The 17,046-nt window shown below is 38.3% G+C and overlaps 1 protein-coding gene across 1 annotated transcript in view; it reads left to right on the top strand.

The window, feature by feature from the left end:
- FBXW10B (F-box and WD repeat domain containing 10B) overlaps positions 1-16,676 on the top strand; it is a 40,028-nt gene extending 23,352 nt beyond the window's left edge. The window contains 3 exon segments of the mRNA XM_056117783.1: positions 10,461-10,619; positions 11,531-11,796; positions 15,877-16,676. Of these exon segments, the coding sequence (XP_055973758.1) occupies positions 10,461-10,619; positions 11,531-11,796; positions 15,877-16,676 (1,225 nt within the window).
- Positions 16,677-17,046: the final 370 nt, after the last annotated feature.

The raw sequence follows: 17,046 nt of genomic DNA, 5'->3' as shown, positions 1-17,046 counted from the left end.
AGATACGTGACACATTTACATATGTTGCCTACCAAAACCATGCCAATATTAGTAAATTTAAATTTTTAATTAATTTTTACCTCACCAAGCTGGTTTACAAAAGTTAAGATTACCTAAGCACCGAAGTTTTAAAAACAACTATTGTAGGGTGTGGTATTGAAATTCTGTGCATAAGAAACCATTATTAACAGTATTGCATTATTATTAATTTTATTGCTTTCAAAATTTTTATTACTTTTAAGCTACCGAGATTATCTCACCTGCACAGCAAAGACTGGCAAGCTACCCATGATGTGTTTGATATGCCAAACACAGTAACAAGAAGTCTCACAATGAAGACATTACTGGGCCCACTCAAGCAAATCGATGAACAATGGGAGGACAGTGCTACAGTGTACTCATCACCAATTTATCTAATATCAGAATAGTCAGTAACAATTTTCTCCGCTTCATTTCTTATTTTAATAATTGAACTTTACTTTCCTGTTTTTATGATCAGACTAAATTAGAGGTTCTCAAATTTACTTAGCCTCTTACACTATTTTTTTTTCAACCACCTTCTACCCTATTTTCAGAAGAAAAAAAGAAGTCATTCAGTACTCAACATCCCAGAAAACTGCCTTCCTTAACACATTCAATGCACTTAACTCCTGGTAGCCCAAACTCTATCACACTGATCAGACTGGTACCAGCAGAGTTACAGAATTTCATACAGCACTTTTGTTTGATGCTATTTGAAAAAGTGGAACACTGGAAGCCACAAAATGGAGAGATACAAGGCAGCATCAACACATTAAGCAAGCAGAACTGCATTATTGCATTGTTCCCCTAGAATCATTCCATCCCTCAGAGGATGTAAATACTTCTTAATTGTCTAGAGGAAAGTTTGTTGATGCTTCAAAGTACCAACTTTTAGTTTATTGATCTTTCTCTATTTTCAGTTTCACATTTCAATGATTTTTATTTATTATTTTTTTATTGTTATTGAACCACTGTGAGATAGTTACAAAGCTTTCATGTTTGAGATTCAGTCAATGATTGAACACCCATCCCTTCACCAGTGCAAACTTTCCACCACCAATGTCCCCATTATCCTCCTTCCCCCCACCCCCCGGCCAATCCTCACCCTGCCTCTATGGTGAAAAATTGCTCAGCTACTCTCTCTCTCTCTCTCTCTCTCTCTCTCTCTCTCTCTCTCTCTCCCCTTTGGGGCATTATTCAAGCCTACCTTCCAAGGTCAGGCATTCACTGTCACTATCACGGTCCTCCCATTGTTCATCGATTTGCTGGAGCAGGCCCAGTAACGTCTCCATTGGAGACTTTGTTGTTACTGTGTTTGGCATATCGAATACATCACGGGGAGCTTGCCAGGTTCTGCCGTGCGGGCGAGATACTCTCGGTAGCTTGCAGGGCTCTCCCAGAGGGGCGGAGGAATCGAACTCGGGTCGGCCATGTGGGCTGCATGCAAGGCAAACGCCCTACCGCTGTGCTATCGCTCCAGCCCCAGGGTCAGACATTACATCATTTATTTTCTGTTGCTCATTTTGCATATCATGAAAGGCTTATGCAGCCGTGTGCTTCTGAAATTCTAAGATTATAAATGGTTGGGTTCCAGAGATATCTCTGTAGGGAGCTATTCTATTTTGGGATTCAACTGGGAGATGGCGCCCAGGGGCGGGTTGTGGGCGTGACTTCCAGCATCAGGGAAGCTGGACTGAGACTGCCTGGTTCCACTGCCGCCATTCAGTTTGGAGAGTTAGTCCTGAAAGCCACATACCGGAGCCTTGCTTGTGTAAGCTCATGGTCGACAGAACTCCAAATGGAGAAGGCGGGGAGACTGTACCTGCTCCATCTGGGGTGCCCCAGAGAGATTGGCTTGGTCTGGGGTCCGGAGAAATCTCCGGTGCTGTGGTGCCCTCTGGAACTCTTCGCTACTGTGTGCGCCAAGATGGAGCTCTGGGGCCACAACGATTTTTATTATAAGCGTTATTTCGCTTCCTTAAGTTTGGTTTGGATTTAATTAAAATTTCCTTTAACAATTTCTTAAAGTGAAAGCTGAAGTTATATAAAGTAACAAAATAGGAGACTAACACCCAAGAATAGCTGAGATAAGTACCAGGAGGTTTACTCCATGGTTTGGAGGCCAGCCACACATGCTAGGGGAAAAGGCAGCTCAGATAGAGAAGGGAGCACCAAATAAAGGGTATTGGGAGGATCCTTCCAGGATGGGAGAAGCATGCTGAAAGTAGACTATAGACTGAACATGATTGCCACTCAATGCCTCTTTTGCAAACCACAGCACCCAAAAGGAGAGAGAGAACAGAGGGGAATGCCCTGCCACAGAGGCAGGGTAGGATGGGAAGGATAGGGGCGGGTGGGATACTGGGACCCGTGGTGGTGGAAAATGGGCACTGGTGGAGGGATGGGTACTTAATCATTGTATAATTGAAACCCAAGCACAAAAATTTGTAAGTCTACAACTGTACCTCTTGGTTTGTCACTAATAAAAATTAAAAAACAAACAAACAAACAAACAAACAAAAGAAAGCTGAAGTTATTTATTGGAAAATGTGCTATAAATTTTCTGTGAAGCTCTACTTTAGCTGAATCCCATAAATTTTGATATTTAATTTTTTTTATTCATCTCAAAATGTTGTCTATGTTTTGGGATTCTTTTACTCATTGAGTAAGAGCATTTTGTTTAATTTTCATACATTAATGAATTTTCTGGGCTGGAGCGATAGCACAGAGCATAGGGCATTCACCTTGCAAGTGGCTGACTGGAGTTCGATTCCTCCTCCCCTCCTCCGCTACCAAGAATATCTCTCCCCCACGGCAAAAGTCTGGCAAGCTACCTGTGACGTATACGATATGCCAAAAACAAGTCTCACAATTTGCTGTGAGATACTACTGGTGCCCGCTCAAGCAAATCGATGAACAACGGGGAGGACAATGCTACAGTGCTAATGAATTTTCCAAATTTCCTTCTATTACTCATGTTTAAATTAATTTCATTGTGACTTGAAAACACAATTCATTGAATTATTAAATTTTATTCATACTTATGTTATAGACTCGAGCTTGCCGGGCTCTCCGAGAGGGGCGGAGGAATCAACTCGGGTCGGCCATGTTGGCCGTTTGTAAGGCAAACGCCCTACCCGCTGTGTTATCGCTCCAGCCAATGACGAGAGTATTCGATATGCCAGACACAGTAACAACAAAGTCTCCAATGGAGACGTTACTGGGCCCGCTCGAGCAAATCGACGATCAACGGGAGGGCCTTTACCTTTATGATTATGATAAACATCATAATTTTTATATTTTTCTAAGTCTTTTTGTGTGATATTAGTATAAGTACTTTTCTTTGATATGGAGCATTTTCTTTCCATTCTTTTACTTTCAAGCAATTTATGTTTTTGAAACTAAATTGTCTCTATTGTAAATACTATATAGTCAGATCATGATGTCTTGATATTTTCTCCGAAGTTTGGTCTTTTAATTGTAGAATTTAGCATATCCATGTATCTATATATCTACACATATATATTTATACATAGATGTGTGTATGTATATATTTGGAGGGGTTACATCTGGCAGTCCTCAGGGCTTACTCCTGGCTCTGTGCTCAGGGACTGCTCCTGGCAGTTCTTAGAGGACCATATGGAATATATGAAGTGCTGGGGATTAAACCTGGATTAGCCACACTCAAGGCAAATGCTTTATCCACTGTACTATTGCTCCGGCCCCACCCAATTTATATTTTATTGAAAAATAACTTCCAGTCCAGAATTTTGTTGTTTTTTATAGTATTAATGTAGTATTTTGTTGTTACTCTCAGTTCTTTTATTATGGGATTCTTTTGTGTTAAAGCAGTATTTTTTTTCTTTTTTTTTTTGCTTTTTGAGTCACACCCGGCGATGCTCAGGGGTTCCTCCTGGCTCTGCACTCAGGAATCACTCCTGGCGGTGCTCAGGGGACCATATGGGATGCTGGGAATCGAACCCAGGTCGGCCACGTGCAAGGCGAATGCCCTACTCGCTGTGCTATTGCTCCAGCCCCTAAAGCAGTATTTCTTAGTGTGTCATTTTAGTTTCCTTATACTCCCCTATATATGTTTAAATTATTTTTTAGAGGTTGATTATAATATCTTAACTTAAAAAATCAGTTAAATTTTCCTCTATAAAACTCCTTCTCCTCCCCCTTATACTGTTATTACTATAAACAAAATCTTCATATCTTTGTGTCTATTATTATAGATTTTAATTATTGCTATGTGGCAGTTTTAAAAGGGAAAAATAAATTATAAGCAAAAATCATTTCTATCCCTTCTATACTTCCTAGCTAGTTAAGCTTGAATTACTGTCTAGTATCCTCTTATTTTATCTCAGACTCCATTTAGAATTTTTGTTCTGGTTGGTTTTGTTTTTTGGGGTAAGTCTGGCAGTGCTCAGGATCATTCCTTGTGGTGCTCAAGGAACCATACAGGCTGCTGGGGATGAAACCTGGGTCTGCCATGTGCAAGAAAAGTGCCCTACCTGCTAAACCATTTCTTCAGCCCCTATTTAGCATTTCTTTTTTTTTTTTTTAATTTTTTTTTGTTTCTTTCTTTTTTTTTTTTACAGTTGTAGATTTACAATTTTTTGTGCTTGGGTTTCGATTATACAATGATCAAGTACCCATCCCTCCACCAGTGCCCATTTTCCACCACCACGGATCCCAGTATCCCTCCCACCCCCCATCCCCCCATCCCCCCCTGCCTCTGTGGCAGGGCAATCCCCTGTGTTCTCTCTCTCCTTTTGGGTGTTGTGGTCTGCAAAAGAGTCTTTGAGTGGCAAACATGTTCAGTCCATAGTCTACTTTCGACATGCATCTCCCCTCCTGGGAGGATCCTCCAAACACCCTTTATTTGGTGCTCCCTTCTCTATCTGAACTGCCCTTTCCTCTAGGATACCCGGCTGGCCTCTAAGTTATGGAGTAATCCTCCTGGTGCTGATCTCAGTATTTAGCATTTCTTATAAAACATGTTCAAGTGATGAACTCTTAGTTTTTGGTTCTCTTAGAGGTGTTAATCTATCAGGTTTTATGTAGTTTTTATAGATTTGGAATTCTCAGTGGCAGAGATTTTCCTTTTAATACTTTGAATATGTGACTTAATTGTCTTATGAGCTCCATGGCTTCTGACAAGAAATTAGCTACTAATCTTATTTTTTAAAATAATTTTTTATTAGTGAATTACCATGAGGCACAGTTACAGACTTACAAACTTTTGTGCTTGTTTCCGCCATACAATGCTTAAGTACCCATCTCTCCGCCAGTACCCATTCTCCACCACCGATGATCCCAGTATCCTTCCCACCCCCACCCCATCCCCCCACCTCACCCTGCCTCTGTGGCAGGGCATTCTTTTTTGATCTCTCTCTCCTTTTGGGTGTTGTAGTTTGCAATAGAGGTATTGAATGGCCATCGTGTTTGATCTAATAGTCTACTTTCAGCACGCATATGCCATCCGAAGTGGGTCCTCCAATCACACTTTACTTGGTGTTCCCTTCTCTATCTGGGCTGCCTTTTCCTCCAGCTTCCAAGCTGTGAAGCAAACCTCCCGGTACTTATCTCTACTATTCTTGGGTACTAATCTCACATTCTGTTACTTTATATTCCACAGATCAATGCAATCTCTTACTATTCGCAGATGATATACTATATCTAGAGAATTCTAAAGCCTCTACCAAGAAACTCCTAGAAACAATAGACTTGTACAGTATAGTTGCAGGCTATAAAATCGATACCCAAAAATCCAAGGCCTTCCTATAGTTATTGATCTTATTAACGATACTTTTATCATAAAATGCTTCTCTTACACAGCATTCAATATTCTGTCTTTGGTTTATTACAATCTGATTATATGACTAGGTGTGGATATCCTTGAGATTATCCTAGAGTTTTTTTAGTATCTTGGAAATGCAGAATTTTTTTTTTGCTTTTTTTTTTTTTGTCTTGCACGCAGCCAACATGGCCGACCCGAGTTCGATTCCTCCGCCCCTCTCAAAGAGCCCAGCAAGCTACTGAGAGTATCTCGCCCACACGGCAGAGCCTGGCAAGCTCCCCGTGACATATTCGATATGCCAGACACAGTAACAACAAAGTCTCCAATGGAGACGTTACTGGGCCTGCTCGAGCAAATCGATGAACAACGGGAGGACCGTGACCGTGACCGTGACCGCTTTTTGGGTCACACCCAGCGATGCACAGGGGTTACTCCTGGCTCTGCACTCAGGAGTTACTCCTGGCGGTGCTCAGGAGACCATATGGGATGCTGGGAATTGAACCTGGGTTGGCCGCGTGCAAGGCAAACGCCCTACCCGCTGTGCTATCCCTCCAGCCCCACAGAATGTTTTTTATAATATTTGGACAGTTTCTGGCGACAGTGCCTTCCAATAATTTTTGTGTCCTTTTCATTATAAAACTCCAATTACGCATATGTTGAGATGTCTGATAATGTCACACAAGTTTCCAAGGCTCTGTTTTTTTTTTTCCCCATGACTTTTTCTTTGTGTTTCTCACTTGGTAATATCAATGGACTATTTAAGAGCTTTGTGTTTTCTGCCTACTTTAAATTTCCTGTTGAGTCTTGTTAGTGAATTTTGAATTTATTTAATAGCTGTTTTCAACTCCAGAATTTTAATTTGGATCAGTTTATAATTTATTGAGACCATTTTCTAAGACTTCCCTTTTCTTTTTGTTTTGTAGTTATGGTTTCCTATTTTTTTTGATCATGTTTAAAATGTAATGCCATGTAAATGGGCAGAGTCTGGCAAACTCCCTGTGGCGTACCAAATATGCCAAATACCAGTAATAATGATGGGTCTCATTCTCCTAAAGAGCCTTGAATATAATCTCAGGGCTAGGATGAAAGAGACGTTACTGGGGCCTGCTCGAGGCAATCGACGAATAACAGGATGATGAAATAAATATATGAAATATGTTTAAAATAGTTTTAAATAGATATATTTGAACTAAAAGCTTTCTCAGGGAAGTCCAATCACTAAGTTTGCTTGAGAATGATTTTATTTATTTTTATTTATTTATTTTTTGCTTTTTGGGTCACACCTGGTGATGCACAGGGGTTCCTCCTGGCTCTGCACTCAGGAATTACCCCTGGCGGTGCTCAGCATGCTGGAAATCGAAACTGGGTTAGCTGTGTGCAAGGCAAATGCCCTACCCGCTGTGCTTGGGAATGATTTTAATTGTCACCTTTTCTCTCTGTCCTTTATAACCTATATTCTCTTTTTATTTTTATTTTTTTGCCACACCAGATTGTGCTCAGCGGACCAAGTGGAGTGCTGGAGATCAAATCAGGGTCAGCTGCGTGCAAGGCAAATGCCTACCTGCTGTACTATTGCTCCACTCCTAATATATTTTTTAATGTATTTATAAACTGGATGTTTTAAATAATGTTAATATGACAACTCTAGAAATCAAAGTTTCTCTCATTTTCAGTTTGTTTTGTTGTTTATTTGTTTAGAGTCTTGTATTCTTGGTCTTTGTCACAATGGAGACGTTACTGGGCCTGCTCGAGCAAATCGATGAACAACAGGAGGACAGTGACAGTGACAGTGATTCTTTGGTCACTGTGTCTGTAAAGAGATTTACTTGAATGCTTAGAAATAAAACATCTCCCTTTCTTTGTAAGGGGCTCTCTGTGCATGTTGAGGAAGACTTCAACACTCTGTCACCGAGTTTACAAGCAGGCCTTAGTTTTCACTTCCTGCTAATAGTAAAGAATATCAAGGCCAGTAAGGGTGAGAAAAGAGTCTTGCTATTTCTCAAGACTACCCACCCTGTGCATGTATGTGGCTAGTTAAATTTACAGAAAAATGCCCGAGCTTTTCAAAAGCCTAGTATTTCCCCTAAAGCTTTTTATTTAGTTATTATTTGCCTAGTAGATATCTCAGGTATAAGATTTTGTAAAGCAATTGTCTATCCTTTTTAATAAATGTCTCCCCGGTAAAATCTTTAGCATTGTGTGAGTTCCTTAATAGGTGAAATAAAGACAGGTGGCTTTTTAAAATTTTTTTTTTGGAGTTAGTCTTTTAAGAAGCTACAAGACTGGTAAAATAATTTACTGTGAATGAAGTCTGGTTTGTTTTCTCTAGTGACAGGAATGTGGGCAATTCTTTTGCTTATGTTTTAGGGCCACACCCAGTGAGTTGGCTGTATTGGAGGGAAATGCCCTATCACTCCAGCTTCCTTGGGCTGTTATTTTCAAGGTTACTACCGGGCTAGAATGAACAGAGTGAAATACATGGCACAAAGTTTCACTGTTCTTACTGCACTAAATAATTTTTTTTGTCTAACAGAACTCTAAATTACTATAAGACATTTTATTTTTAGAGTTTTAAAAATTTGATTTTGACAATTACTTTGCCAGTTTTGTTGCTCCTTTTTGATGTTAAGGTTGAATTTTGAATTCTTTACTCCATCCATTTTTTTGAACACCAATCAGAAGTGTATTTTGATGAAGAATGAGAAAAGAATACGATATATTATTTCTTGGTCAGAAATAAAACCTGAAAGAAGATTGTGATGTGTCAGGAACATAATAACCACTATTGTATTAGGTACTGGGCTTAGTAATTCATTTAATTTTGAGAGTAATTCTCTGAGGCAGAAATCAATATTTTTTTCACAAAAGAGAAAACAAGAATTGGAGATTGTTATTTTCTAGAAGTTCCAAAGTTTATTGTAAAATGTTGGTCCAGTTGTACAACCAAGTTCCATGTCATCTTGTATCAAAATCTTTGTTCCTGATAGGATATAATACTAAAGCCTAAATACTAAATACCTCAGAAATCTATGAGATGTGTTGACCTAGATTCCACAAGATCAAAAGAGATACACAGAGGCAAATTCTTCTATTACTTGGTATTTCTCCTAGTGCTGAATTCCCTTATAGGTGGACAAAGATATTTTTAGGGCACTGGTAAAATAATTGGATTTCTATCTTAGGAAAAAAATAGAACTTTATTTGGATTTTTTATATTACTATCTCCTAAACTATCACTGTAGCCTCTTTTCCTTTCAATGTGCTGAGCATGCGCCTATATTTTAAGGACTCTAATATGTCTTTTTTAGTATTTTTGTATATTTAATTTTGATATTTCTTTTTGGCTAATGGATAGGGCTTTGAAAAAGGATGGTCATGTCTCCAAGAAATATTTATTGAAAATCTGTTATTGGCTAGGCACTGTATTAGGTGCTGAACATGCAAAGACAATAAGGCATAGGTTGCCCCCAAAGGGTCTTACAGTCTACTTAAATTTTATCTATATGTGTATAAGTCAGAAGAAAAAATGGAAATAACGAATAGTTATACGGAGAAGGTGGCACATGATCTAAGCCATGGATGGACTGAAAGTAAAGATGGTAGGCATTTTCTTTGCATATAAGATCTAACAAATAGTATAAAACTTAAATCTGTTTTAAATTAAAACTGATTGATCCAATTAATGTAATTGGGGTAATTATACTTCTCAGAATTGAATACTCTACATATTTAGAGTTCAATTTGGCTCCGCCTGTTGTAGGGAAGATTTTATTGGTAACATTTTTTAAGTCTTCTCATTGCCTTTCTTTTCCTGCTGACTATCATGAGGGAACTCATAAATCTCATCTCTGAGTACTCTAGTATTTTTGGGGATGTTTCAATGAAAGAATGAAAACCACTTAACTTATGACACCAAAAAAAAAAAAACTGCTCAAGTACCAATGCTTTGCTTGATACAAAGATGAACATTTTTCCCTCTTGTATTTTTCTTTCTTTACTATAAGTAACTCTACTAGTAAAGAAATGAAAACATCAAATAATTCTCATCATGACTTGGGGAAGTTCATTTCTAGGAATCAAATTGCAAGAAAAAAAATGATGATGGAGGCTGGAGAGGTAGTGTAATAGGCAGAATATTTGCTTTCCACATGCCTGACCTGGTTCCATACCTGGCATCCTATATGGTACACTGAGCACTTCCAGAAGTAGTGACCGAGTACAGAGTCAGGAGTAGCCCTTGAGCACGATTACCAGGTGTGACTCCAAAACAACCCCCCCAAAGCAAACAAAAAATACCAAAACCAATAATCTATGATGATATATAAAGAGAGTTCCCAACCCTCCCATCCTGCCCTCTCCACTTGCACCAAACCTCCAACAACCAAACAATCAAAAGGCCCTGAATGTTGCTCCTTTGTGACGAAATTTCAGGATAAATAACTGCAGAATTGGGGGAAAGTTTATAACTATGTCATAAGGGTTAATAGTTTATATCCTTTAAAAATAGTAAAGATCACTTTAAGGTCATGCCCTCCTTTATATTTTATATAAAAATAACATAAACTGAGTAAGTTACAAGAAAACTCAAGCAGTTGATTAGAAAATGAGTACTGTTCATTGCTTTGTTCCCTTCCAGGGAGGTCCTCCATGTGGTTCTTCTCTTTCTTCGAGTCATCAGTGCCTGTGCAGATGGCAAGATTCGTATTTACAATTTCCTAAATGGGAACTGTCTGAAGGTGATAAAAGTTAATGGCAGAGGTGATCCTGTGCTGTCCTTCTTTATTCAGGGAAACAGGTGGGTGGTAGGTGTGGAGGTCACAGAAATGACTATCTGGGTGACTTCTGTCTCCTCTGGATTATTAATCCTAAATTTTTGGGCAGTGGGACAGAGTGGCAGTGTTCCTTGCCAAATTTGACTGTCGTATGAGAACATGGGGGGGGGGGGACTAATTGAACTTTGTACAAAATTACTCTCATTTTGTTCTGAATGTTATTTCAAAGCACACAATGAATGCAGTAAAGTCACAGTAAAGACCTAAACTTTGTAAATACGCAGCCATTTCTTGCTTTCTGACCATGCATTCAGCACTACCAGCTCTCTCCTAAGTACAGGAACTTACAGGAGAATGAATGATTGCACAACTAGTGGGCCCACTGTCCACAGAGGCAGAATTAAGCAGGTGAGTTTACAGAAACGAGAACCACACATAAACTGCTTATAGAATACTAGTGTATAGTGTAAATTATATGCTAGATACACTGTGATAGTGTGAAAAAATATACAAATAGAATTAACCTTTAAATTTGACCACAGCTCACATGAGACATCTTGAACCATATTTCTTTATTCTCATCATGGTAATCAAAACATAGTGTTTGGGTACTATGATTTAAAATGAATGAATTTAATACCATCTGTGTGCTGAGTACCTAGGCCTTCTGCCTTAAATGCACAAGGCACTTACTTCATCAACCAATACAAATTTAAAAATATTTCAATGCAAGAAGAAAAGTACTATGTACTCTACTCACATTTACTTGTAATAAATAAAATAAAATAGAGCTAATAACCTGAGCTACTTTACTTTCCAACAAACTGTCTGTGCAGTCATTTACTGGGCACTGTTTCCTTGGCCCCATGTTGAAATGTATAGCAAAGGCCTCCAATTTCTCTTGTGGTGGGCAATCTTCTTGTTTTGGTTCCAGGATGGTGATCAACACAGAGAGCAATGTTCTCTTATTCCAGTTTGAGAATATAAAGTGGCAGTACTCTACAGACCGGGTCAAACAGAAGAAGGATAGAGAGGAGGACAAGGAAGAAAATGGCCTCTCAGAGATTCCCTCCAAATCCAGCACTCAGGGCAACAGCATGAAAGACTCCATGTCTAGTAAATATATTTTGGCACCAGAGTTATTCTCGAGTAAACCTCACAAGACCCGAATTGTCCAGATTACTTCCGGGATACAGGCAGGTAAAGGAGCTGAATCAGATATTCTTAAAAGTAGCAGTAGAGCAGGGAAGAAAGTGCCAGGCCTATTTTCTTTGCAGGCTATTTTGCTCAATGATTTCTTTATCTGAGTCTTAACTTTAAGAACGATTCTGTCCAACAACTCAGTTTATTATCCAGTTTATGGGTATCTCCTGAACTACATGGCCCAGGGTTTTAAATATGTTAGAATCTTTGTAAAGGAGATAGTACTAGCCTCTTCCACCCCAAACCCAAAGACTTAACGTGCATGGCTCTTTTTGTAGGAGGGAGAATACATTGTGGAAGAATGTTTTATGCATATTATATCAGATCCCTAAGTGATAGTAATTGGAATTTATTGAGTAGATACATGTGAATTTAAGTGCCTGTACAGAAGGCGGTTATGTGTGGCATGACTCAAGCTACTTATATGACAAGTAGAAAGAACATCATCTGGTGGGTAGAATAGCCAGACTCCTTCCTTTCATCGTTCCTGTATAGGATAGGTGAAAATAGAGAACTTTGATAGATCATCCCATGTTACAACTCAAATGGATATTTTTTTGTGAGAAGACTTGAGAATTTGTGATAAGGCTACAAATTTGAGAATGAGTTGAACAGTGAATAGGAGGGAAGTCAGAGGATGACTTAGAACCTTGGGATGTAAGTGACTACCTTGTTCCATATAAACAAACAATAAAACAATAAGGGGACAATGGTTAAAAATTAATTACATTCTATGCCTCCATTATTCAGACTTAATGAATTATATAATTACTATTAAATTTTTTTCTCAATTTTAACACCATTAACAGAGGCAAGTAAAACTAAAAGGAAGACCCAAATATCCCAAGCAGAAGGCAAGAAGATAAAAAGTAGTGTTGCTAAGAAAACAATGAATGCTTGGCAAGAGAAGTCAGAAAGAAAATTCACTGAAGTCAGTAAGATGAATGGTAATACATATTTTTTTTTTTACTCAATTACAAGGTCCTCTCTCTCCCTACCTCCTTTTTCTCTTTCTATGTTTACCTTTGATAATTCAGAATGACATTTATCTTCTTGTAAGATAACTGGATTTTTACTCCTTTACTAACTCTTCACAAGGATGAGTTTTCAGGCAATTTTTGGGCAGCCAGGTGGATGGGCTATAACTGTGGTGCTCAGAGCTTACTCCTGGCTCTGTTCAGGGGAAGACAGGTGGTACCAGTGATCAAGCCATAGGCAGCCACCAAAGTGCTTAATCTCTGTACCATCTCTGCATTCCTCTGACTTTTCAGTTTTGGTATCAAGGCCTGACATTTAGCTTCCTCCTTCTTGGGTTGTTCTATCATGAATCCAAGTAAGACACAAAGTCGATAGAAGAAGGCACAACCTAGGTTAGTTTTAGAAAGTATTTTAGGGGATTTCATGGGTGAGAGGATAGATTTGTGGTAGAAGTTATTTATATGAACGGAGAGATAAGATAGAAAACTTGGGAAGGGGATTTTAAGAAGAGTTGCTGCACATTCGAATTGGCATGCTCTCTCATTGTAGTTGAGAGACTTAGATTAACATTCAAAATTCCTTTCAATAACAGTGTTTTCTTCGACTGAATTCCCTGCAGAAGATGAGCTTCAACTCAAATCTAGCTTCAGCAATAAAATGTTAGGAGGAATATACTAACAATGGGTATCCTTATATGTACCTTTATCTGTATGAATAAGTACATCTCCAAGAGTGCATGGTTAAGTCAAAGGAAAATTGAATTTTTAAAAAAATTTTTTTAATTAGTGAGACATCATGAGGTACAGTTGCAGACTTACAAATTTTTGTGTTTGGGTTTCAATTATACAATGATCAAATACCCATCCCTCCTCCAGTGCCTATTTCCCACCACCACGGATCCCAGTATCCCTCCTACCCTCATCCCCCACATCCCACCCTGCCTCTGTGGCAGGGCATTCCCTTTTGTTCTCTCTCTCTTATTGGGTGTTGTGGTTTGCAAAAGAGGCAATGGGTGACAATCATGTTTGGTCTATAGTCTACTTTCAGCATGCTTCTCCCATCCTGGGAGGATCCTCCCAACACCTTTATTTGGTGTTCCCTTCTCTATCTGAGCTCCCTGGAAAATTGAATTTTAATCTAGAAAGATATTATCATTGTTGTCATTTAAACTATGCCAACTCTGATTATAAGTTAACTATCATTTTCTTGCTTATATAAACTTAAAATGGTTTTGCATTTCTTTAAGACTATCAGCAAAATAAATTTCCATCATTAGGCAATGACTAAGAAGCCAATGAGAAATTCACATTCTGGAATATAATTATGACTAAGAATTGCATCATGAGGCTGCATCTTATGTATTGACTTAGGAAGAGATCCAAAATATATGAAAAATGAATAAATCATGATACTACATAAATATGTTTTTTACACATAAACAAATGCATACATAGATTTATGAAGATGAATTTATTCTGAGTCTGGAATAATGTGGGAGAGGCTTAGACATCTCAATTTATTTAGTTTTGTTCGAATAAAATACAATGTACAAAGTAGCAGTCAGGGAGACATTTAAAGTTTCATTTCAGTCTTACATGCCCAAATATTTTAGGGTAAAACCAATCTGGCTAAGAAAAATTATGTACATAATACAAATGTTTCATTTTCTTTTTTTTTTTAATGTTTCATTTTCTTAACTTGTTGCTGTATGTTCTCTTTTAGTTATATGCTGGTATAGCTTGGGATTTAGACTTTTAATTTCTATGTCAGACTAGATAATTGATTTTAGCTTTTCAAGACTCAGTTAACCTTTTTTTTTGTAAAATAGAATGTGCTTTCAGTTAATGTGAGTTATTATAAGAACTGAACTGAGCTCTCAAAGAGGAATGGAAAAAGCTATGCTTGGAGTATCACATTTCACTCAAATGAGAGAAAGAATCCGGAGTTCTGACCTCCGTTGACAGTCAAGAATCACGGATGCTGTCTCTTTTGCCAAGGCGTCGAAAATCAGATGGGCTGGACACGTAATGAGATTTGGAGATGACTGCTGGACTAGAGCCATTACCGACTGGATTCCACGGGATGTCAAAAGATCACATGGCTGCCCACTATGAGATGGTCAGACTTCTTCATCAAGACTCTGAACGATCGGTTTGAGGCTCTTCATGTTCCTAAAACGAGCAGACGCCATTGGGCTACATTAGCACGTGACAGGGACGAATGGAGATGTTACTGGCACTAGCTCGAGCAAATCGATGAGTAATGGGATGTCAAGTGATCAAGTGATAAGAACGAAAAATTGGGAAAATACTTTCAGTTTATCTGTGGAATATTATAAGGATTGAAAAAAGCCCAAATGAGTGAGATACAGACTTGCTCACCTGTGAAGATACTGTTTTTATTTTTAAAAATTTTTTTTTATTAGTGAAACACCATGAGGTACAGTTATAGACTTATAAACTTTTGTGCTTGGGTTTCAGTTATACAAGGAAGATACTGTTTTTAACTCAAGTGTCATATGCACATTGAAGGATTTTACTACATGTAGTATACCAGAATGAATCCCTTGTCCTTGTTAGTGGATTTGCTGCATCTTTTCAAAACATTTTGGGGATTCCTATGTAGGAATTTAGTTGTGTTGTGATATTCCATTTTTCAAAGACAGGCTTGATTTTGGGGAAAGTTCACTCTGAGTCAAATAATGAAATGAAGCTTAAACTGGGTGATACAATTTTTATTAAGAATAAAAGTATATTATTATAAATTACCGAGGTCTAGTTTATCTGAATCATAAATGTGTGTCTTTCCCATATTTTAAAAATGTATGAAACACTGGGATTATATGTTTCCTCAAAACATATCTAGAGGTTAGTATACATTTTCACACAAACATGAGCACATTCATTAAAAATTGTATTGAATATGCCATACTTTCTCCTGCTGTAGAAAGTTTCTGCCTTTCTACATACTGATATGCCTATTGGACAACAAAGACCTAAGGTTTTATATCAGAACGAATTCAACTTTCACAAAGAAATTAACATTTTCACGTAACAATGATTTGTTCTTATTTTCTTTCTTTTCTTTTCATAAAACCAGATGATGGGGAGAAAGAACAAAACCAAGAACAACTAGAAATACCAACGAAAAAGTCCTGGAAAATCCCTATGACTCCTGACCGCTTCCTCCTGACCATTAATGCCCTGCAGAAAGCCCGTAATGCAGGGACATCTGCCTATCCCCATCATTCCCACAGCCAACCCACTGGTGCCTCGGGACCTTCAATTTCATACTCAAGAAAGGTTCTGAGCTTCAAAGGAAAATCAGTACAACCTGAAGTTGATCGATTAAGAAGTAGTTACCTTCCCACACATGTGAAACAAACAAATATGCCTCTTGAAATCCAGAAACTGAAGCCAAATTTGAAGAAATCTTTGCACAGTCCCCAAATCCAGTCCAGCATACCCCAGCCCATGATTATTCACTCTACATTCGCTGGTGACTTAAAGGGTAAAGATCAGACAATAAGCTCAACTGATAGGACAGGAGGCAGCTATAGGCCCTTAACTAGTATGCAGGTCATTAAACCAAGTCGGATGCTGGTTCCACCAGGTAGCACAGTGACCCTGTCTCTCAAGAAAGAAAAGCCTCACTTCTACCCACCCCTTGATCCATTTAGAATGAACACCGAGTTCATGTTGCTTACTGTGAAGGAGGAGAATGAGTACAGGGAAGCCAAACTGAAGGAATATCAGGCAACAAAGACCACTGGAAAAATCAGTCCAGAAAAAGCCAGCAGAACGGCATGGCTTAGGAAGATCAAAGGCCTGCCAATAGATGCTTTCATGAAGCAAGGGAAAATAGCAGCCCCTGAACTTGGACAAAACATTTTTATCTGACAAGCCTTATGAAATATATGATAAGGTTTTACAATAAATAGAATGCCAAGTGGATGTTGTTTAGCCTATTTTTTTTTTTAAAATATAAGTGCTCCCTAGCACTTATTGTAGGAATTCCTAATTATCTCCTATCAGTCAAAGAATTGATACTTTGAAAGTAAGAAAACATAGAGACCAGGAGAGATAGGCATGCATGTCACACTGAAAACTGTTCAATGAGCGAATTATGAAAACCCAGTTTCACTCTGGGTATAGGGAGTGATGAGTTGAAATTAAATATCTTACCTCACTACCAAGTAAGTTCTATTAATCTATTCTGGAATTGAACAGATGAGATTAATCAAAAGAATACATTGATGTTTCCTGACTT

The sequence above is a fragment of the Sorex fumeus genome, unplaced genomic scaffold (assembly GCF_029834395.1).
Source record: "Sorex fumeus unplaced genomic scaffold, SorFum_2.1 ptg000036l, whole genome shotgun sequence".
NCBI classification, from domain to species: Eukaryota; Metazoa; Chordata; class Mammalia; order Eulipotyphla; family Soricidae; genus Sorex; species Sorex fumeus.
Note: the sequence above shows the minus strand (reverse complement) of the source record. Positions and strands in the feature narration are given on the sequence as shown.